The sequence below is a fragment of the Kogia breviceps genome, chromosome 2, assembly GCF_026419965.1.
Source record: "Kogia breviceps isolate mKogBre1 chromosome 2, mKogBre1 haplotype 1, whole genome shotgun sequence".
In the NCBI taxonomy this organism is placed as follows: domain Eukaryota; kingdom Metazoa; phylum Chordata; class Mammalia; order Artiodactyla; family Physeteridae; genus Kogia; species Kogia breviceps.
In genome coordinates this window covers 39549893-39573319 of record NC_081311.1, presented here as the reverse complement: position 1 = coordinate 39573319, position 23427 = coordinate 39549893, and the positions used below count along the sequence as shown (strand labels likewise).

The window sequence follows — 23427 nt, the reverse complement described above, 5'->3', positions numbered from 1 at the left end:
TCAACAAAGAGTAGCCCCTGCTCGCCGCAACTAGAGAAAGCCCACACACAACAACAAAGACCCAACACAGCCAAAAATAAATAAATAAATAAAATAAAGTTAAAGAAAAAAAAAAGATTTCCGAAAGCATGTGTGGCTGGACATTACTGTTCAAAAATGCAAGCTGATTTCAATATCTACAAGCAGAATTTGAGAACTTCAAAATCCATTATCATCTGAAGTTCCACCTAACTAACGTGAATGATAGGAGTTGGAGTGTGAATTGACTGATAATATTTGCTCATTCTCTGTGCCCAGGTCCCACTCGGTTTCAGTGCCTGGGGGTCCCAGAGGGCCCTACTTGGTTTCAGCCCCTGTGTACAAAACACTAGGTAGGAACTAGGGTAAAGACAATACCAAAATGCCTCTGGGAGCTAACAGTGGAGCCTGGGTGGAGGAGGGCACTGGAGAATGAATGGGGCAAACACTGGAAAGGTAGAGGTCCTCATTGGCCCACTTTTTACTTAACTTACAAGATAAGCCATAAGGTTAAGTCACAATAATTACCCCACTTAACACTGAAGGAATAAAGGGACCAGGTTAGAAGTTTGGTTAATCACATGTTCCATGGTTCATGGTCTCAAATACCTTTTTTTATTTTCAGCTTAGCCAGACCATTTTGCTCTGTACAACCACTATCATAAGAAGTCAAGGGTTGAATGCTGAGGGGTGAGAGAAGAGAAGTACTGCAATATTTTTAAATTATCCTTAATTAGAACCCTACCATTATTGCAAAGGAAGACAGTTTATAGCCATTGAACCACATGATAGAGTAGAAACCTAATTGCCTTTGTGACCTTGAACCTAAGAGGGTAGATAACTGAACTTTGACAGGGAGAGGGGAAAAGGAGGACTTCTCTCCTCCTCTCTTCTGATACTCCCTGGCATGGGGTCCCATCCTAGGTTGTCTCTGGAAACTAAGGATAGAAGAAAACCTGTTCTCTCAGATATACCCAAGAGACTATAACTAAAAGAGGGTAATTTACATGCTAAACTAACAGGTTAATGTTAAACAAGTTTCCATCTTACCTTCACTCGAGGCAAAAGTTCTATTTTTAAAATTGAGTAAGCAACATTTCACAATAAAATGTAAGATATAAAGCTCAACCATCTCAGTAGAACTTTATTTTTACACATTACCATCAACATATTCAGCAATCCCTCTACATAAAAATAGGATAGTTTGATTTGTTTCTTTTTTATTACACGAATAATAGAAATAAGCCTTGTTAATATTTGTAGAATACTGGAGAATATAAATTAAAATATCAAAGTCCCCTTTCTTCTCCCCAACTTTTCTTCCCATTCCTGAAGTAACCCCTGCTAATGGTCTGATCTTTATCTTTCCAGTTCTCTTTCTGTGTGTGTGTATTCATATTTATGTGCACATGTATACCGGTTGGGATTTTTAAAAACATAAATGCTATGATATTATACGTATTATTTTGTAAACTTTTAAATTTAACAACAGGCTCTGAATCTTTCCATGTATATATAGGCCTATTTGTTCTCTTTAAAGACACCTTAGTGCTATTTAATAAGAATATACCAAATTTAATCACTCTCATGAAATTGGACATTGTTTTATATTTGCTACTTCAACTGACTGGTGTAATTAATACCCCTATGCATGATCTTTTTGCATATGTGTGAATGCTTCTATAAAAGAGATACCTCAAGGTAGAATTAGTAGATATCTACATTGTTTCCAACTTTTAGATATTATGAACAGCATCATAAGGAACTATCTTGGTTTTCAGATGTTCTTTCACAAACTATTTTTTGTTTGTTTGTTTTGATCAAGAGAGTATGAGATAAACAGATGGGAGATCTGAGTTCTAGTTCCTAGCTATGTGAACTCATAAATCTCGTATACCTTATCAGAACCTTACTTTCCAAATCATTAAGTTAAAAATAAATAAATTAAGGTAAAATGAATTAAAAATTAAATTATTCCTAAAGTCTCTCCTAACTCTAACACTTTTTATTATAGAAATCAAAAGAGACAAGGTATTTCTCTGGGGAAAAAGCCATAACATTTAAAAAGGCAATTACCTAAATATATATTTATAATATGACCAATAATTGAGTTCAACTCAACAATATTTTACCATGTATAAATTACTATCTTTTATATTATATAATATACAAAACAAGATACCGTTCCTACCCTCAAAGATTTTATAATCTAGGAACTGGAAACACAAATCTACAACTAATTATAATAAGGCAGAATATAAGTATTATTTAAAAATTAGAAAAAAATCTTCTGTTGAATGTGAAGAATTTTAAACCTGGACACAGGAAATATTTTCAATGACCTCCTTACTTAAATAGAGTCTCCAAAAAAAAAAAAAAAGGATAAAAGATTCTTGGAAGCTAAATGCTTAAATATATCATGTTCAATGCTATCTCAGGTTTGCTAACGGGGCTTTCAATCTGATTCCAGGTGCTGTGGAGAGGGTAAAGAAAATCCGAGACTATGCTTTCGTGCACTTCACTAACAGAGAAGATGCAGTGAAGGCTATGAAAGCTTTAAATGGGAAGGTAATGTAGGACAAAGAAAATATATGTACAGTTTCCATCAAAGTTTGGTGTGGAAGTTTTATTCAAGGGAACTGTCCTGCAAGTCCTTCTCACTCAGCCTTCCTCCATCTCTGACATGGCCACATCAATCCATCTAAGATGAACAAAAGAGAAGTGATGGAAAATACAATGGAGATGTGGCTCATGTGTCCAATTCTATCTCTAAGTTTGGCTGATTTGGGCACGTCATTGGCCCTCAATTTCTTTAGAAAGAGAGAGTCGGAGTGGATTATCCCGAGGTGTTTTTCCCAATTCCAGTTTTCTCTATTTCAAAGAAACTATCACCTTTGTAGTGCAGGATTTTGGAGGCTGATAATCTAAAAAGATGTCAAGGTTATCATTTTGCCCTCTGAGTTTGATCTTCCAAACTCTGGAAGCTTTGGAATCTCTTCACCTTGCCAAGAGTAAGGTCTGGGGAAAACTCAAATACTATATCCTTACTTCTGATTTGTATATAGAAACCAATATAATATTTACTTATTACTCCAATAAACATTAAAAGGCTGTTGTAGACCACTTATCATGCTAAATAATGTTTGGGATACAAAAAGGATCAAACCAAAGATTTTATCAAAGGGCTAAAAGTCAACTGGAAGATTAAGACAAGTATGAAGAACTTTTGCAAAGTCCAGCCAGATAAGTTTTGTTTAAAAAAAAAAAAAAGTGGTGAGAATGTTCAAAGGAAAGAGGAGTGGGTCATAAAGAATCAGAAAACTTTCATGGATATGAGAAGATAATATTTAAGAGAAGCCATGAAAGTTGGGCAGAATTCCAAAAGAAAAAACATGGAAAAGGAGAGGTAGTCTTAGACAGAGGCACAGAATTTGGAAAGAGCAAGATATGATTGGAGAACAGTAAAAGTAGATTGCTTTGCTATGAATCTAATGCACACAGGGCTGTTTCACCTGCTGGACCTTGCATCAGTCAGTTCTAATAGGAAAGAGTTGGCAAAGGGACTAATTACAAACATGTGAGTGTGGGGTAGGGGAATTAAAAGAGACAGTGCAGGAAACTGGGGCTCACCCACTCCTGAACCCAAGGGGACAAGGGGCTACAGAAGGAACAGGAAATCTAAAGGAGACAGGATTCTAAAGAGCAGGTCTCTGAGAAAAGTAATGAACTTTGGCCAGTGGACACGTCCAGGCCAAGGCGACCTCTCAGAGAGGGAGCCAAGAGAAGAAATGGCTTGAACTCACTGTTTTCTCTCCCTCCAACCTCCTGCCAGGCCTCTCCATTGGCCAAATCCAATCATAATTCAGAAAGCCCAGGAGCCCTGAAGAAGATGCCATGCAGAACACCCTCCCGGAGCTGGGAGGCTGGAGACCAGTGGGAAGTGGACCTGGAGGGCAAATAAATGGTCTCCCAGCACAGGCCCTTCAGACACAGTGGGGCCTGGGCTTATGAGCTTACAGAAGTGTTTGAATCCTGGTAGGGGAGGGGGGGAAGTACTGACTCCAAAACACAAAAAGAAAGCTGCAGCGCAAAAATTAATGTATATTAAAATGCATATCTATGAAGCAAAACATTATTTCTTCTTCATTGATGATTATATTTATTATCATAACAATGTTATTACTTTGAAAACAGTTTGTAGATTAGTTTCTCAATTTGAAAACATTCTTGAGGGATATATGATGCTTACTGAGAAAGGTTCGTCATAAATTAAATGCTAAATAATTACACTGGAATAATCACAAGGGAAAAGTATTCAAATTGTTTCCAATTTTTGCAGCTAATATATTTAGAGCTAGATATTTTTATAGCAATGTATACATGTATTATGTAGTTAAATACATATTCAGTGTAATTATAAATATATATACTAAATATTATAATAATATTTAACTATAATGTGGTATGGGAAAATCAAAAGTAAGTTTGCCTAGGAACTATGAAGGTTTTTAAATATACATATAGATATTTATATTTATTAGACAAGGTGAGGTTTTGAAGCTTTTTTTGTGCAGTGGGGTAATGATCATGTTAATAATTTAGGGAAATTAACCTCTTAAGAATTGAAGTTTCATAGAGTAGAGTGAGAGGTGTAATTGGAACTAGTTAAAAAACTATTATAGTCGCTCAAATGGGAAGAAATAAGGGCTTGAATAAGGGTGAGAATGGAATGTAGGAGAGAGCTCTATACAAGACTATGGGGGGGGGCGAATTCAAAGGATCAAACAACTGATTGTATATAGCAGTGAGAAATAAAGATGAGTCATTATAGGTTTTCAATATAGGAGACCAGAAGAAGGCTGATAGGGAAGTCAAGAAGAGAAACCTATTTGGAAAGAAAGGTGATGAACTGAAGTTTGCACGTGATTATTCACTTATTCTGTAAATACCTGTGAATGTCTACAACGTGAAAGAAATTTTGCTGGGCTTGTGGCTATACAGGTTAATAAGATATTGTCCTAGATCTTGAAACATCTAAACCAAATAAGTGAAATACAGTACTGGGCTTAAAACACAGTTAGAGGGGCAGAGTAATGCAGAACAAAATCTATTACAGTAAGAAATTTGACTTTGCAGTTAAAATATTAAAAACACCTCTTGATATGGAAGTTCCTATAAGCAGAGACCTATCTGGGTATCTTATCTTCCTCAAGACAGGACCGAAGACAAAGAATTACATCCAAGGTCACCCCATTTCTTTAATACTCCAAGTCTGTTTCTTCTAATTACATCAACATCAATATAATAGAGTTGAATATGAGCTGGATTCTATCTCTCAGTGTGGTCCATCTAACATATTTGATACTGACTCCTGCTACTAAAAAGTAGGGTAGATACATGTAACTAGGAACAAGAGGCTGACCAAAATTATCAAGATGACCATAAAGCACAAATTTTGTCCAGCAGACTTCAGTGATGCAGGAACCACTGAATCACTCATGAAATCATGAGTTGCTGTGAAAGGGAATTTTTGCAGGAACACTTTACATCATTTCTTTTCTTTATAACAAACCACATTCTTATTTGAAAGATGCCACCAACTGTTTCCTCAAAACACCTTGTCCCTTTGATAAGAAATTCATCAATCTATCAAGTATTTGTTGAGAGCTATCTTTATCTTTTGTGTATGCAAGCAGCACATAAAAGCAAGTCACACTTGGAGATCTACACACAGCTATTATCTTCAATATCTGGATCTGGTTACAAAATGTCAGAAACTTGTGTCAGAAAAAAGAACACTTCAGCAATTCTTGAGGACAAGTTTTAAGTAGTGCCTGACTTGAGAAACTTCAGTACTGCCCTGCCATCCCTGTTTGTTAGTTCCCAGCTGTTTAGCAGATCAAAAGGTTGCTTCATAAGGAAGCACCTACAGGGGACAATGCAGTACCCTCAATGATTCCTCTTTCTTAAGTAAGGCCCCACTTTGTGGAAGCCTCACTTCTCTTCCAGTAAAAATTCACCTATTGCGTAGCTGCACCAAGAAGTAAGACATGTACCTGGCTGGCAGCTGGAAAGGCCTGATATGCTGCCCATGCCAAGGTGTTAACAATTGGTAAGATCTTTTATTGGTTTCCTTTTATCTTCATTACACTGTGCTAGGTACTGGAGATTATATTCCATCCATAATTAACCTAAAATTTCTTAGAATAATTATATAAATAGGTAATTAAAAATATATATCACATATAAATATTACATAATTCTCTGTCTCAGTAACTGTATTCACTTAATAAATTTGTAACTAATATGTCAATAGACAGTGGCCAATTTTTCATTGTCAAACCTGTTGATAGATTACATGCAATTTACCAACAAACCACTCAGGGAAAACTCAGCTGGCACACAAAACAAGAACCTATGAAAAGATAAGATACACATGTCAATGGAAAAAAATTGCACAATCTAAAAGTTGAGAATTACGTCTTATTCTGTGGATATTCTGAGGACTTCAAGCCCAGGAGACAGCCTCTCTAAGGGATTGCTCGAAGAGGGAAGAGAAGAGCCAGCATATGTAGGAGTTTTTGCAACAAAGACCAGGTAGTTGGAACACCAAAAGATTACTCTTAGTTAAAGAAAGCCAGATATCTCAAGTTAAGGAATTTAGCACTTTCTGTGTATAGGAAGATGCAAGAGTCTGTGCTCACTGAAATCATTCCTTTGATATGCACCTCAGCGCTCTGGGGCCAGTATCCTGTGTTTTCACATACTGAGTTTCCTCAGGATCACCGTTGGGGGAGTATGTAATGTGATGGCTCAATGGCTGCAACATCCTTCGTTTACTGATATGAGAGGCAATATTTTTCATTCACATGTATAAGTGAAACAGTCAGTAAACACAGCAGCAACTAGACTAACACTTAGAAGGAGATGTGTTACTAGGGCTCAGCCATACCTGGTTGTCTTCATATCTTTTCACGTTGTTTTTCCTTGCTGTTTAAAACAGGTGCTGGATGGGTCCCCCATCGAAGTGACCCTAGCCAAGCCAGTGGACAAGGATAGTTATGTTAGGTACACCCGAGGAACAGGTGGAAGGGGCACCTTGCTTCAGGGAGAGTACACCTACTCCTTGGGCCATGTTTATGATCCCACCACAGCCTACCTTGGAGCTCCTGTCTTCTATGCCCCCCAGGCCTACACAGCAATTCCCAGCCTTCATTTCCCAGCCACCAAAGGACATCTTGGCAACAGGGCCATTATCAGAGCCCCTTCTGTTAGAGGTAACATTAATCAGCTCTTGCCTTAGAAAAAAACTCGGCGATTTCAAATGCTTTGTATTGCAATAGCCTTAGACAAATTGGACGGGTCCACTGGGAGACAAGAACTGGAAAATTGTTTATTGAAAATCAAATATTATATCAATAGTTTTCCTTCCATATGAATCTTTTTTCACATTACAACTGGTTATTGAAAAAACTTGGTCGGAACACAGTATAAATGAGTCTGGTGTACACATTTGATCTTTGCATGGGCCTGTAAAATGTGTACAAACTAAAACTCGGGGCCACAATTATTAGTTTCTTCCTTATCACTGTACTACCATATTGAAGTCATATGTGACTCATTACAAAACTTCCAACTGAGAGCAGTATGGTTTAATGGAAACCAGTTACCTCCAATATCAAGACACATGAGTATTGGATGATGAGTCAGTGCCATCACATCCATATATAAATCACAATTCATCATAAATATATTTAACAGATATATGAGATGCTCTCATCTGACCTACCCCAAGAAATATGTGCTATGCCTTCTAAAAAGCCACATTACTAAGGAAATCAACTTGTTTCTCCAGGATATCAGGAAACAAATAGTAAAGTCCAAATAGAAAAATAAAAAACAACAAAAAAAAGTGACCTCAATCTTATTGCCAAACAACACATCTTTCCTGCTGAATCCTGTGAGAATTCCAAATGTTCAAGCAGTCTTCCGAACTCAGTTATTTCAAAAAATGTAAAAGATAAGGAAAGCATGTTTTATTTTCAAGAAACTGTTTTGTCTCTGCCTAATGGGATCCTTCAGAGTGGTTCTGCTAGGAACCAATGCCTACAGAATCTCAGATCTGTCTGCCAAATATGACACCAGTCTGAGCAACTCAACAGCAAACTGTGTACTTAATTCTATTCTTGGGTTTGACTAGAAGCAAAGGGGCATGTCCAGATTACTGTGAAAACAATTATCTTACTGTGTTTTACTATTTTTCAGGAGAACTGAATTGACCATCCTAGGAACTCTAGTCTTCAACAGCCTTAAAATTTCCATACTCATAATACTCCACCCCAAATTGTAATGTAAAAGAAATCTTCAGGATTTCCTTCAGGATGATCTGTCTATAGGTTTGATAATTATGTCATTAAAACATTGTACTTTTATAATGTAAAATCATGTCATTAAACAATCCCTACATTAAGTATAAGTTGTCAACCAGTTGTAATGTAGGAAAAAAACAAACTTCACTCCAAGGGAAAAAAATACCTGTCTTATAACAAGAAAGGAATCAATGAATGATATTCATGGATGAAGGGTAATCAATTTAATTTTTTATCTCTTTATGCCACCAATAGGAAATCAAAATAGCAATGTGGCAAAACAAAAAAATCAAAAGGAATCTATTAATGAAACTCAATGGAAATTTAAGCCTCACATTGATAGAATATGAGAGAAAATGGTGAGTTTTAAAACACATTTTCCAAATGTTGGTTTTCCAGCAGGCCATCACGAATGGAATGTTAGAGAAACTAGAATTCATTTCTAATTTACTGATCAAAGACAAAAAGGCAAGACTTATTTTAATACATGTGGTCATATTATGCTGGGATGTTTTAATAAATACCTTCCCAACATTTATTAGTCTACAGAAAAATGTCAATGAAAGGTTAACTGAAGAGAGAAATTGCAAAATTTCTCTGTACCAAAGTTTTAAAGTTGCACGTATACTTATCCATAGCTTTGATAGTATTGCTTTCTTCCACAGACAGTTAAAAAAAAAAAAAAAGACACCTGTGGTGAACCCTATCTTATGTTGAGTTTCATTACATTAGAATCCTGGAGTTTTCTATCTGTCTTCAGGGAAATAATCAATGTGACTTGGGCTAACTTTTCCATTACAGTAAGATTCAGGGTGATTTTCTGGTGGTTTGATTCGGTTTAATGCCTTCTTACATTCCTAGAAATTTACATGAATGTACCTGTAGGGGCTGCGGGAGTGAGAGGACTGGGCGGCCGTGGCTATTTGGCTTACACAGGCCTGGGTCGAGGATACCAGGTCAAAGGAGACAAGAGAGAAGACAAACTCTATGATCTTTTGCCTGGGATGGAGCTCACCCCAATGAATCCTGTCACTTTAAAACCCCAAGGAATTAAACTTGCTCCACAGGTAGGTAATGTTATTCCAGAGATAGCTTGGATAGCTTGTATAAGTTGGGCCAAAGACCATCATTTACTATGTCTTGTTTTGTTTTGTTTTATTAAATAGATATAGTGGCCAATCAACATAATGTACTGTGAGAGAAAAGTGGGTGTTGAGTACAATTGTTTCATTTTAGACTCTTTTCATTTTTTATTTATGAAATTTGACATCTTAAGTAATCTTCCACTGAAATGCCAGGATCCTGAACACTACCAAGAATTATCAACCAATACCTTAAATGAGAATAAAATGAAGCAAGGCTGGTTGGCAAATGAAGAGCATTCATGACAGGGAATGAATAGATCATTTAGAACATCTTTTCTTGGAAGCACTGTGTCTAAGAGAAAACACTGTGCTATCTCTGGTGTATCATTACTCATATTAACTATAAGATGCCATCAGCCATATGAAACCAAGTCATCTACAATGACTGTATTTGGGCAGTAACACTAAGGTAAATTTTTTGCTTTCACTTCACAATTCTAAGTTTCCATGTTTCTGCATGAGCCTATGATTTTATTATCGGAAAATTAAAAGTTATAAAAGTTGTTCCAGTATGCAAACTGAACAACAGGGTTAAAAATAAAACAAAACAGGATCTGTGTTAACCCTTACACTGTCCCCTTTGGACGTGCAGTACATGCTGGACTCTCTGCAGAGACACTTCGGCTGAATAATCAATATCCAGTTGTTCAGAGTGACAATTTGTATGTCCTAAAGGAAAATTCCCAACTCCCACGCCAAAGGTATAAGCCTCAAATTTATGGGAGTAGCCTTATGATTGCAATCAGGTAGAAAACTTTATTTTCTAAAATCTCATCTTGAGTGGGCTTTTTTTGTTTGTTTTTGGTGTATTAATGGCTTTCTTATACATATAAATTAGCTCATCTACAGTTTCTGCTAGCCCTCCCCATACAATTTTTTTTAAAGGATGCCTATATCGGAGTGGTAAATAGTAATCATGTGTCTGTTCAAAAACCATTTGGGGGGCACGCATTATGCACCAAGTACTGTGCTAGGTGCTGGGGATAGAAAAGTGAATAGAACACAACCCTTGCCGTCAAAAATCTTATGGCAATCCAGTGAGAGGATCCTGACACATAATAATTACAATAAAATCTAGTAAGTGCCATGATGGAGCTTTGCTCAGAAAACACAAAAGCTAGTCAATCCAATCTATCTTGGGTTAAAACCTAAAATAAGCAACCTAATTAAAGTACTAGGATACCCAGAAATATTTTTAGAAAATAAAAAATAATCATTGTCATAAATTCTGTGTAATAGTTCTAAGAACTGCCATAGCATGAGTAATGATCTCTGGTTTTATATTAAATCCAGGTTAGAAATTGGTCATGCTTTATAGTAATATATGGGGGCTTCACTGGTGGCACAGGGGTTAAGAATCCGCCTGCCGATGCAGGGGACACGGGTTTGAGCCCTGGTCCGGGAAGATCCCACATGCCGCAGAGCGACTAAGCCCGTGAGCCACAACTACTGAGCCTGCATGCCACAACTACTGAAGCCCACGTGCCTAGAGCCCGTGCTCCACAACAAGAGAAGCCGCCGTAATGAGAAGCCTGCGCACCTCAAAGAGTAGCCCCCGCTCACCGCAACTAGAGAAAAGCCCGCTCGCAGCAACAAAGACACAACGTGGCCAAAAATAAATAAATAAAATAAAGTTACCAAAAAAAAATTATATAGTAACATATGAGTAACTATCTCTATCAACTAATGAAAGTTTTTCTTAATTAATTTGTCTCTGAATTTCTGCAACTGCGGCTTAGAAATTAAGGGCCATGGCACCCCCAACCAGCACAGATGAAGCCTGGACAACTCCATGGTGGAGTTATGAACTTCCAACAAGAAGAGCAGCCTGCCCTGCAGAGTCAGGAGTTAGAGCTGGTATCCTTTACATGTGTTTTCACAATGGGCATAAACAAGCAGGCAGAATATCTGCCAGCTCAAGTAACTGACTATTGCCCAGGAACCTTAGAGAACAGTTTGTAGATGACAAGAGATGCTACAAAACTAAGAGTCTTAAGGAGCCACAGTTAACAGAGGAGATAGGAGCAATCTATAAGTTCAATAAACTGGAAAATGTCATGCTATTACATCTGGATAAGCATTAGAGCAAATGAGATAAGAAATTCCACAGACTCAACCTGGGAACTGTTCTGTTCCAAGAGTCACTTTTTAGGGCTTACGCCCTGTTTTGCACAGTTTACTGGATCTGCTGACCAATGGGAACATCAGGGCTTGTGGGCCACCAAAAATGGTTTCGGCATGAAGAAAATATGTGCCTTTAGGCAAGATTTGATTTGGAGTAATGACAGAAGAAAAAAACATGAAGGAAGAGTCCAAAAATCAGATCGTTATAAAAATAGCCAGAAGTGGTGTTCTGCCAAACAAAGACATTGCAACTATCAACACCCCTCTATTAATGTTCATCAATAAATACTAACCCATTAAACTTTTAAACTCTATTTTTATGAAAATGTAAAGTTAAAACCCTATGACAAATGACATGAAATAGGAATAAATCCTTAGGTTATTTTCTCTAAACCATTATAAACAGAAGGATTCAGGGTAATAATGAGTAAATCCAGCTACACAGTGCTGGAATATCAATTTTTTTAAAAATGGAATAAATATACCAAACAAATTGTAAATTAAACTATTGGCAAAAAGTTAGAGCTAATGGACTAAACTAAAAGTGTATTAGAATATATGGTGTGAAAATGATTTTCCTGAATTAATAGACATAACATTTGAAATGGAGTTCAAATTGAGTTCATCTTAAATTTTATGAGTCATTAAACCATGTGGCATTTTATATCTTCTTATATTTGCTTAAACTCTGAAGATTCAAGTTTAAAAACCTGAAAGTTAGAGAAATAATGCAAATGTGATATTTGGAAGGGAAGTCACTTTTTTTTTTTTTTTGCTCTTGTAGATATTAGAAGAAGTTTGTCAGAAAAATAACTGGGGACAACCTGTATATCAGCTGTACTCTGCCATTGGACAAGATCAAAGACAACTCTTCTTATACAAAATAACTATTCCTGCCCTGTCCAGCCAGAATCCTGTCATGTGTGTAACTTCTCCAAATTCCTAATCATTTCTATCTTAGAATAAGAGTCTTGTAAATTAAGTGTATTTTATCACTATCTAAATAAGATAAATATTCAAGTCTACAACCTACTCATTTTTCATTCATTGAAAATGTTGAGATGTGTATTTGGGATATATGTGACAGCTATGAGACTAACATCTCAAAGCCCCTAAATTTCCTACAGACAATGAAGACTATGTACTCTCATCAACCAATGGAAAACTGCAGATGTTAAGTGTAATAGAAATGAAAACTATAGCCCATCCTTTTTATCTGCATAGTATTTGGGTTGAACCATACGAAACTGCCCTTTTATAAATAACAACACCATGCCCTGCCATTTAAGTTTTGAACCAAGGCTATAACCTCTCTATTAGTGGTTATCACCTTCTCAATTTTACCTTAAGCCTGCATTTCTACATGTTTTTGGAACCATCGTGTTTCACACATACATTAGAAAGAACTTATAATGAGTTGCAAGTACGCTCCAGGAATGTCATCGTCCACCGATGTTCTAGGTCCATTCACAAACGCTCCGACATGCATGTATATCTGGAAGCTTTAAAAGCGGAGAATGATAAGTCCCCACGCAAAATGGCGTTATCCAATCAAAAAAGTGAACAGTGCCTTAGGTTTTCACCTGTCTCAGCTACGTAAGTTTAAAATGCACACCCTGACTGACTTTGCTTTCCAGCCACCCTTTCACACCCCCGAAGCTAAGTGCCTATGTGGATGAAGCAAAGACATATGCAGCCGAGTACACCCTGCAGACCCTGGGCATCCCCACCGATGGAGCCGATGCCCAGACCGCAGCTGCTGCTGCCGCATTTCCAGGTATGGAAAAATAATGCCAGAAATGGCACCCTGCAGAGTGTTTGGGAGACCCTCTTTGGGACCATGGACTCACAGAGTTATCTGTGAACTTCAACTACAATAAATCTGATTTACACCACCTGTGACCAAAACGAATTTTCCCGAGGAGTGAGCCGTTAAAGTACAAGGCAAGAGAATTGAGCTGGGTAGCAGAGGGAGGGTCTAGTCTCAGCTCAGCTATAAGCAGCTGTGTGACCTTGAAGGAATCAATCTCTCTGTGTCTGGTTTGTTTGGGTTTTTACTTTTAGTAGGAGAGTTTAGAACTACTACATTCTACTACTACTACATTCATGGATGATGTTTATTTGAATTCTTACTATGCGCCAGGCACTGACTTATCTCAGCAATGCTCATGACACCACAAGAGACAGGTTCTATCATCATGCACATTGTACAGATGAAGAAACCAAGTACCACCAATAGACAAAAACTCTATGTGTGTGTGTGTGTGTGTGTGTGTGTGTGTGTGTGTGTATGTGAAAGAGAGAGAAAAAGAGAGAGAGAGAAAGAAAAAGAGAGAGACCATTTCAATAAGTGGCTAATCAGGCTCATCTTATCTGTTCTATAATTCAGGTCTGGGGCATATGCTGATTACTTAAAGTAAAGCCTATATGTAGATCAACATGCCTTCAGGGTCACATTTAAAAGACTTTTCCCCATTTATTATGTACCCACAACAAATGCTAATAATTAAAAATGAATCCTCTAGAGATTAAAGAGGACCAGACAAGAAATTTCTTTTGGAAATTTTCCCTCAGCAGTTAGTTTGAGCAACTCCACTCTTTCTTAGTAATAAAAGTTTAGGTCTTTCGAAGAAATCTGTCATTCTGATTTGTCATTGTGTTGGGATACCTCTTCTCATAAGCCCAAATCAGAGAGTTCTGACTAGACCTAGAAATGAGACGTTCCTATCAATTGATTAATTCATATATTGGTCCTGTGTAGGTATGAGAACTGCTATATACCTCACATCCATAACACTTGAGCTGGCTCTCATTTCCTTTTATTTCTCAAAACTTGCAAATGTGGCCTCCGTTCTGGCAAGTGAAGCCGAAAATAATCATGCTTCCCACACAAGTGTGACCTCAATTCCAGCTTTGTTCTTGGAACGTGGAGAAGATGTGTGATGCACCTCTTCGAGGTTATCAAGGCAACAGCTGCCACTGCCGAGAGCCAGGTCCCTCCTGGGCTGTGCACAAGCCATCAGCGCTGTGCTTGCTTTCCATACAACAGGGTGTTGATACATCCATATTCTGGGGACTTGTGCCAGGCTTCTCAGTTCTTGCAGAAAGTTAAGGCCCTGTCTTGCAGAAAGCTGTACCCCAAAGACACCAAATTAATGTACTATAAAAATAAATGAGTCACTGCCAGGAGAATTTTAAAGTTTGATTTCACATTGGAAAGGATTTGCTTTTTGCCCCAAAATATTTTATCTTACCCTCACTTTTATTTGCTCCTACAAGAAATAAAAAATTATTTAGAGCATGAGAATTGCCTTGGGAATGCCTAAGAATTTGAGAAGATCTTTTATAACTTGCTATGGAGTCAAGCAAAGAATAATAGACTCCAAGGGAAGACTCTATTTAAAACACAAATGCTCTTGTACTTTAGAAATTAGCCAAATTGAAAAAGAAAATTCAATTTTCTTTTCAAAATCCCTAAAGATAAAACCTACGCTACACACGCACATACACGTATATTTTACTTACTTTAGAAATACTGTTTCCAAAATTATGAAAGTAATTGTTAACGTATTTCTCATATCCTTGGAAAATGTACCAAACTTCACTAGCACATTAGTCAGCATTACTGCCCAAAGTGCACGAGCCAAGGAGTGGATTCAATTTTTTTTTTTTTTTTTTTTTTTTTTTTTTAACAAATAGTCCAGCCAGCTTCCCACCACCACTTCCTGAGAAGCCACCAGAAAGAAATCAATGTGCCTGGGTTGGGGCAGACTTCCACAACACATAAACCAAATGGGCTTGTTTTCTTTCTTTCTTTTCTTTTCTTTTCTTTTTTTTTTTTTTTAAATCAGGTCCCCATTTGCTGCTTAAGTATACTTTTTCTCATCATCTTTCACAATTTGAGGATCATCTCAGAAATAACCAGGTTTGGGTCTAAAACATTATTAACAGGGAACTACCGCTTTTAGATAATAGCTATTATGCTCTTTTCTTCAAAAGAATTAATCAGCTAGACATGATAGTAATACAAAAGCACATGAGTATTTCCTTATCACTCAAACCCCTTAGTTCTCTGACAGTGCGGACGACCACTAAGACCTCTGCATACCCCAAAGACAGCTCGATGGTGGGGTGAGGTATTGTTTGTCCTATCCATTTAGACCAAAACGTGGACACCCTAGGTATTTGATGTTATGGTGCTATATAGAAATATGCTAAAACTTTAACTATTTCTCCTATTGGTCTACCCAGTCCCTATAATCCTCCCTGGGTAGAGGCAATGGTTTTTAATATTCTATTTAGGTGAGGGTGGGGATGCAGCAGAACCAGGCCCACAGGGCCCACCCCGATCTCCTTGCCAACCCATCAACTGCCTCCTCTCCTTTACAAGTTCTGAGACCCTCAGAAAAAGTTCTGAACATCAAACTTTAATCAGCTCAGCATCCTGTCAAGTTTCCGTTTCTTGGCATCTATCCACCACGTTGTCAGTTTTCTAACAGTGAAACAATTCTGATATAAATGGTTGACCCCACTTTGAGGAACACTCTTCCCTAATCAATGAGTCCAGATATTACGTCCCCTGAGGGCACCTTTTAAAAGGTACACGTTAACTTTTGGCTTTAAGCAATACGTTAAATTTACATCTTTCAAAAAGACGATAAGCCAAAAGGAAGCAAATCCGAATCCCTTTCATGAAGTTTTCTCTGCCTTCTCCTCCAGGCTATGCTGTCCCTAATGCAACTGCATCTGTGTCTGCAGCCCAGCTCAAGCAAGCGGTGACCCTGGGACAAGACTTAGCAGCATATGCAACGTATGAGGTCTACCCCACTTTTGCAGTGACTGCCCAAGGGGATGGATATGGAACCTTCTGAAGACATCTTTCTTTTAAAAATAAAACACACAAAACTCAATCTAGAAGAAATACACCTGTAACTCGGTCCCCTAATGATCTCAAGTAGTACTTGTCCCAGAGTGATGCCTTTCCTGAGACTGTACGGCTTACATTGATACTAATTGTAGAATCATGATATGAGAACTTTATTTCTAATGAAATCCAATGTTAAGGAGCCATTTATCTAAAAGGAAGCTAAAGAGCCATTGCCCCAAAAAGGTGTTCTTCCAAGATTCCTGAGTGTCTTGGGAGTACATTTACAAACCTTGACAGAGTGGAGAGAGATCTTTTAGCCAGCAAGAGTTCAGGCGCTAAGCAGACCTGGACAGCCAGTAACAACCAAGGGGGCCAAGTAATTTCAGAGTCTTAACCCCTGGCTCACAGGTGCTTTTGTAGTACACAAAGTCACAAAAGGCAGAGGGACAGTAGGAGATGCTTTTCCAAGCACATTGCCCACTGCATGAGGCATGTTCACAGCCTGGACCTCGTGAGAGACTATCCAAGCTTTAATGGAGTCAGCATCGTTTCAGTCTGAAAATTCCATTCAGTCAATTTGTCATAGGTCAGGATCTTCTCATCCCCTGCAGCTCCTGGGGACTAGGAAATTGATGTGATATATTACAGCTATTGTTAAGACAAATCCAGGCCCACCATTTATTAAACTCATTAGCCCACACCTCTTTTTCCCTTGAACTCCTACGCTTTCTAAGGATGCTCACAACTTAATAGTCATGCCAACTTGAAATGACTTTTTCTCATTTTAAACATTTTGACTTGTCCACATTGATTTATTTTCATCTCAATCTCATTTTGCTCATCTCCAATATCATAAAAAAATAAATCAAATCTACAGCATATCATTTATGATACGTTTTGCTATTCAGCAAATTGGCTGAAAAGTCATTGCACAGGGAGGAGTGAAGATTTACTCTCATTTCTATGATGTTTTTGTAGCACCCAGCCCACCATCCAGCATTCAGAGACAGTAATTAACCTGGGTTCAGCCTTGGACCATCTAACCCACTTATACTAAATCTAACGAGAAATCCACCGCCTTCTCTTCCTTTTACTTTCAATAAGTATCAGACAGTTTTACCATATCTGAGTCCTTTGGTTTTGAAGTTATCACAGGAGAACTTTATATCCATCACTGATTATTATTAGAAGCCAATTTTTCAGATATTCATCAAGGGTGTTATTTATCAAAATCTCCTAGAGTTTTGGGTCTCTTCTCTAGAATATTTGAGGTGAGTGTGCTACAAAAACTGGGGAGTAGAAGGCACTGCTTTCTTTCCATACTTATAAATGATGGCTTTTTGTTCAAAACAGAAATAATCAAAGTCCAAACACAAAATACCTATTACTACCACTCCAGTCTCATTCGTGGTTTAAGACTACAGTACTAGATTTCCATTTCCTTGGCTTTTGTAAAATTCTGCAAGACTAAAGGGAAGACATAAACACCAAAGTATAGAAAAATCTGTCAACTCTTGAATGGAATTCTGTGACCCCAAATCAGGCCAGATTCCAATGAAAATCCCAACAACAATTAAGAGTCCTTGTAACCGTTCAGTTCTATTAACTCCAATCTGATATCAAAGGCCTCAAGGCTACAGCTGAAACTCTGAAAGGCCTCATGCTTTCAGCTTTGTTTTGCTTTTCATATTTCCGAGGACAGTGTTTCCCAGACTTGACTGCACATTAGAAATACCTGCAGAGCTTTCCAAACTGCCAATGCCAAGGTCACACCTCATACCAGCTACATCAGAATGTCTTGGGATCTGAGCCGACATCAGTTTGTTTGTTTGTTTGTTTGTTTGTTTTTAAAGATCTTAGCTGATTCATGTGTACAACTAAGTTTGGGAACTGCTGTATTCTTTGTATTTCCACTCTATTTTAATACTTTTTTAAACATCTTTATTGGCGTATAATTGCTTTACAATGGTGTGTTAGTTCCTGCTTTACAACAAAGTGAATCAGTTATACATATACATATATCCCCATATCTCTTCCCTCTTGCATCTCCCTCCCTCCCACCACTGTAGGTGGTCACAAAGCATGGAGCTGATCTCCCTGTGCTGTGCGGCTGCTTCCCACTAGCTATCTATTTTACATTTGGTAGTGTATATATGTCCATGCAGCTTTCTCCTACTAGAGAATGAACTTGAGGATACGGGGAGGGGGAAGGGTAAGCTGGTATTTTAATACTTTTTTTAATTTCACTTTTATTAAATAGAAAAATTGTCTAAGTTAAAATAAATAGCCAGATATTTTTACATATATTCATCTCAAGAAAAGTATGAATGTGAATATAGTTCATACGGGCTTCAAACTAACTCTTGGGCCAAACTAATTCTAAGTATGAGAAGGTGAAACATTCCTCCTTAAGCAATTCTTAGGTCCAAATTTACACTCCTCCACAGACCGACCTGCTTTCATACTCAAGGAGAGTAATTACAGTGGGGGCAGGCAAATTGCTAATCAGTCCAAAGAAGCTTTCCGAATTCCAAGAACAAAAGTTTTAATGTTCTTTAAAATCTTTGAAAATAAACATAAAAAGGCACTCTGTATATCTAGTATTTGCAAAAAAGGAGGTATGATACAGAGGAGTTTTAAAGTTAATCAAAATGAACAATTAGTTAATACAGGAATCATTTTATGAGAAAAAATCATTATTCCAGATTAAATCATAATCACTTTTTAAAAAGATTAAGAGCAGAGACATAAATATACAATATTAGCAAAGTATCAAGAAAATTACCACTGGAATATCATCTCATTATTTGCTCAAGGAAAAAAGTCACAAGTATTCATAACATTTACTTCCTGAGAACTAGTTTTATTCAAGTGAGTAGTTGTGGTTTTATTTTTGGCTGAAATCTTACTTTAAATTCTCTAGTAAAATCTAGAGAATTCCATTTAGAACATAAATCATAGAAAGTATCAACGTGTTCACCATGCCATATGTTTGCATTGCCTTTGCCCAAATTAAGTAATGTAGAGCAACTCCTGTTATGATGAGTTTGAAACTTTAAAAATTGGGATTTAAAAAAAATCAAGTGTAGAAACAAAGGTTTATTTTGCATTATGTTTATAGTTTTGGACTTCAGAAATTAGCACTTATTTAATACCTATCATACCTTGTGTATCAATATCCCTTTTTCTATTTCTTACTTTCTTGCTTAATAGAAAAAATCTTCATAGAAACAAAATTAAAATGAGTCAACCCACTAAGTGACAACAACAAAATACCCAAACCAATAATTTAGAAACATCTAGTAAATTAGGATTGGGTTTCTAAATTTGGGTAATTAACAGCTTAATGAGAATTAAAATCAGCCCTATGTTACTTAGGAGGAAATAAAACAGCAGTGAGATTAGTTATCAATTTCTTATCTATAAAAATGCTTCCTCTTCTTAAATTGCTATACTCCTCTCCCACCCCATTAATTTAGCTAGAACTGCTTTAACTGCCACAAAATACAATTTTCCTAGATGACTATCCACACCCATCCATCCCCGCCCAAACCTGGTATCACGCCAAACCACATGGTATTCGGGTGACAGCACCCAAAATGCTGCTAGAAAGCTACCTCGTGTTAAGAAAACACTGACTTCAAAAAATATCTAACAAATGAGAATGTATTTCAAAAAATATCTAACAAATAAGAACGTATTTCCAAACCACAGGTGTTTAACTTTCTAATGATGGATGGAAATTAAATTATAGCTATGTATTGCTAATAGCTATGCAGGAAATTTTAGTCTTACGTTAAAGTTTTTTTAAAAAAACATTCTTCCAATCACATAGATTAGCTTTTCAGAAATACTGCTTCAATATAATTTTTAATTTATGTTAATTTTCACTGTATTTTTAAATGACAATTTTATTGTTCTTTCTTGGGCAGCTGGGTCACAATTTGAATTCATGGGGATAGGAAAACTTTCCAGGGTGCCCTGGATAAGGGTCAATAAAGAAAGGATTTTCAGTAAACTGTCTTGTATTCAAAGCTACAAAGTTTGATAAAGTTTATTATTGTTGTGCAACTCCAGCCCTGTCCCAGATTTCCTGAAAGTAACTTACAACTAAAAGGGAACAATGTGCCCAATATTCACACAAGGCCATGATCATGTATCCCCCCTGCACTCATATAGAAATTTCCAGGGGGTGAAAACATAGCTACAACTTAACCTAGAGAATTGGTACTTTTTATATTTTGTAGATATATTTTTATATATTGTAGAGACATCTGCTAAAGACAAAACTAAGTTTCAAATATGACACCATAAGTGAACTTTATGATAAACATTTTTAAGAGAAAATACTAATAGCATAATTTAGGAATTTTAATATACTTATTGAAAGAGAAACTAGGCAACAGACATTCCTACCTGACAAGCAACCGTTATCTACTGGGTTTTGTTAAATTGATTGTTAAATCTGATGTTGATATTTCACTTCATTCTAGTGACATCTTGAAAATGCTCTCAGTTTAATGAGAACATATTCATAGAAAGTGTAAGGTATCCACAAACCGTATGTTTGTGTTTGCCAACATTAGAACAAAGCAAAGCAAGTCGTGATAATTAGTGAAACCATTAGGAAAATAAGAGTTTTTTTCTGACCTCCATACCTACTCTTTACTTATGGGGTAAAATATTAAAGGAAATTTTTTTACTCAATAAAAGCTGGGTACAGAATATTCTATTGCCCCCAAAATGTCCAACATTTTAAAAGCCAGCTTTTTCTTACAATGTTGATACAGAATATAGAATGAACAAATTTAATAGGGACAGCAATGTATACCTTGAACACACAGACTCATTTATGGGAAACAGCAGTCTTTATGCATCTCCAGTTACCCTCAGTTTTGTAGGAAAGATAAAAGAACACCTATACTTTAGTGAAGAGAAGTTCATAACCAATCTAGAAGTAAAAAGTAATTAGGAAACCATAAGCCTTCATTCATTCAAAAGTGCCTGGAATAAAATATAGAACTCTTCTGCATCACCTCTCCCTTGTGGACTTTTCTCCTATTTTGAGAGGGAAATCAAGAAAAAGAATATACCCCATTCTCTCTTCACTTATGGTACTTTGTCTAAGGAGAGGAGAGATACCAAGAAACAGGTCTTTAAAGAAAGTTAGCTGCCAGCAGGGATTTCTTGAAGACAGAAGAGCATCCACCCCACTCATGGTTTAACACCATCTCTCGGGAGTGACAATACATCCTGGTTTGCCAGGACAGTGCAGGCTTATGTCTGTTGTCCCACTATAAATATTAACAATCAACAATTAAAATGAACAACTGTCCCCCTTACTCTCAAATTTGTCTCAGTTTAGACAACAGATTATATAGTGACCCCATCTTTATGGCTCTTTTTGTTTTTTTATTATTGTAGAATTGGCTTTATCCTCTCTAGAGCAGATACAGCTTAAACTAAAAGGCCCTGCCACTTCTTTCTGACTGGGGTAGGATCATGGTGAACACAGAGGAAGGCAACATCTTTTCCTCCACTCTTCAATCCACTCCCCATCTAGCTGACCCTCTACTGCCCCTTGCTGGTCCTAGTTTTCTTCCCACTACCCCTGGGCTCTGGGTCCTGAGTTCTGCCTTTGGTTGACAGAGCTAGCAGCCACTTGGCCACATGGTGCAGAAGGAAAGATGAAAGATAGCTCTTGGGGGCATATGCTTAGCCTGTCAAGGTCAAGAGGGCATTAGTAGGGTCTTAGAGCATTTGCTGGGTTCTTTCTTCCTTGAACCAAGCTACCTACACCTCAAACCAGAAAGGACTTCCTATGTAAATCTTCATATTAAGAGGCATGATGTCTTTTTCCCTCCTTCTGTGTTTTCCAGATTTGCTCAAACACTGACTCCCTTCTATTTAACTTCACCATTATGTTTGCTCATCAACTATCTTTCACCCCAAATCATCATATAATCCCATATAAAGAATTTATTATTTTTAATGGAAAATAATGTTAACAGATAATTTCCTTTTTAACAGGAATTCCTTTTCACTCTTCTTTTATTCTCTTTACTAATATTGAGAATTAAACAAATTTTACAGTCTCTATTGCTATCAACCCACAAAACTATTCTTCATAGAATGTATGATCAGTCTGTGTTTACTATGCACCTACTCTTATGCCAGAAACTGTGAATACAAATCTATTTTTAAAAATTTCTTCCCTCAGTGGGGTACACAGTCTAGTGATCCATTCTGCAGTTTTTAAAACTGAATAAAATTGTACGTATTTAAGTGTGTCATCTGGTAGGTTTTGTCACTTAGTCAGAATCTCCAAAATAAATTGACTCTGTTCTAAACCTTGTTTCCACTATCACTGCCAAACACTAGATTCGTATAGTAAGCCTTTTCAAAGATGAATTTAACTCTTGATCTATCATTATTGCTACTTAAGTAAAATGAGTTTTCAAATATTTTCCCCAGGAGAAATATAACAGACTATGCAAAAATTTAAAAAGAAGAAAAAATTTTAGTTAGAGACCCAGAAGGAGCTTTAAAACATGGAGTTGACAAATTCACATACTGATTTATGATGTTAATGAGCAGGGACGCATGCTTTTTATTTACTTGAAAACACTTCTATTTTCTAAATATACCTGTGTTTATAACATTTAAAACTCTGCATAAAAAGCCTTATCTACACCTATAGTTTTTGCAATAAATGATTTACAATGAAGTATACCTATTTTCAAATGTAAATTTTATTTTGAAACTTGGCATTTTCTACAATAATTTATAAGGGATTTGGGTGCTCACAGGCTGCAGATAAGTCTATTAAATCTGTCATTATCACTGGTTCAAATATGTAATGTAATTATTGGCATTTTTATCCCTATTTCTTCATGAGTTCTTT

At 36.8% G+C, this 23427-nt stretch overlaps 1 protein-coding gene across 1 annotated transcript in view; it reads left to right on the top strand.

Moving 5' to 3' along the window:
- The window catches only part of A1CF (APOBEC1 complementation factor), a 78518-nt gene extending 61991 nt beyond the window's left edge, over positions 1–16527 (top strand). Inside the window, exons 7-12 of the mRNA XM_059053999.2 lie at positions 2489–2586; positions 7022–7295; positions 9249–9454; positions 12441–12577; positions 13294–13433; positions 16376–16527. Of these exons, the coding sequence (XP_058909982.1) occupies positions 2489–2586; positions 7022–7295; positions 9249–9454; positions 12441–12577; positions 13294–13433; positions 16376–16527 (1007 nt within the window). The remainder of the gene's footprint in view (positions 1–2488; positions 2587–7021; positions 7296–9248; positions 9455–12440; positions 12578–13293; positions 13434–16375) is intronic.
- The last annotated feature ends 6900 nt before the right edge of the window (positions 16528–23427 follow it).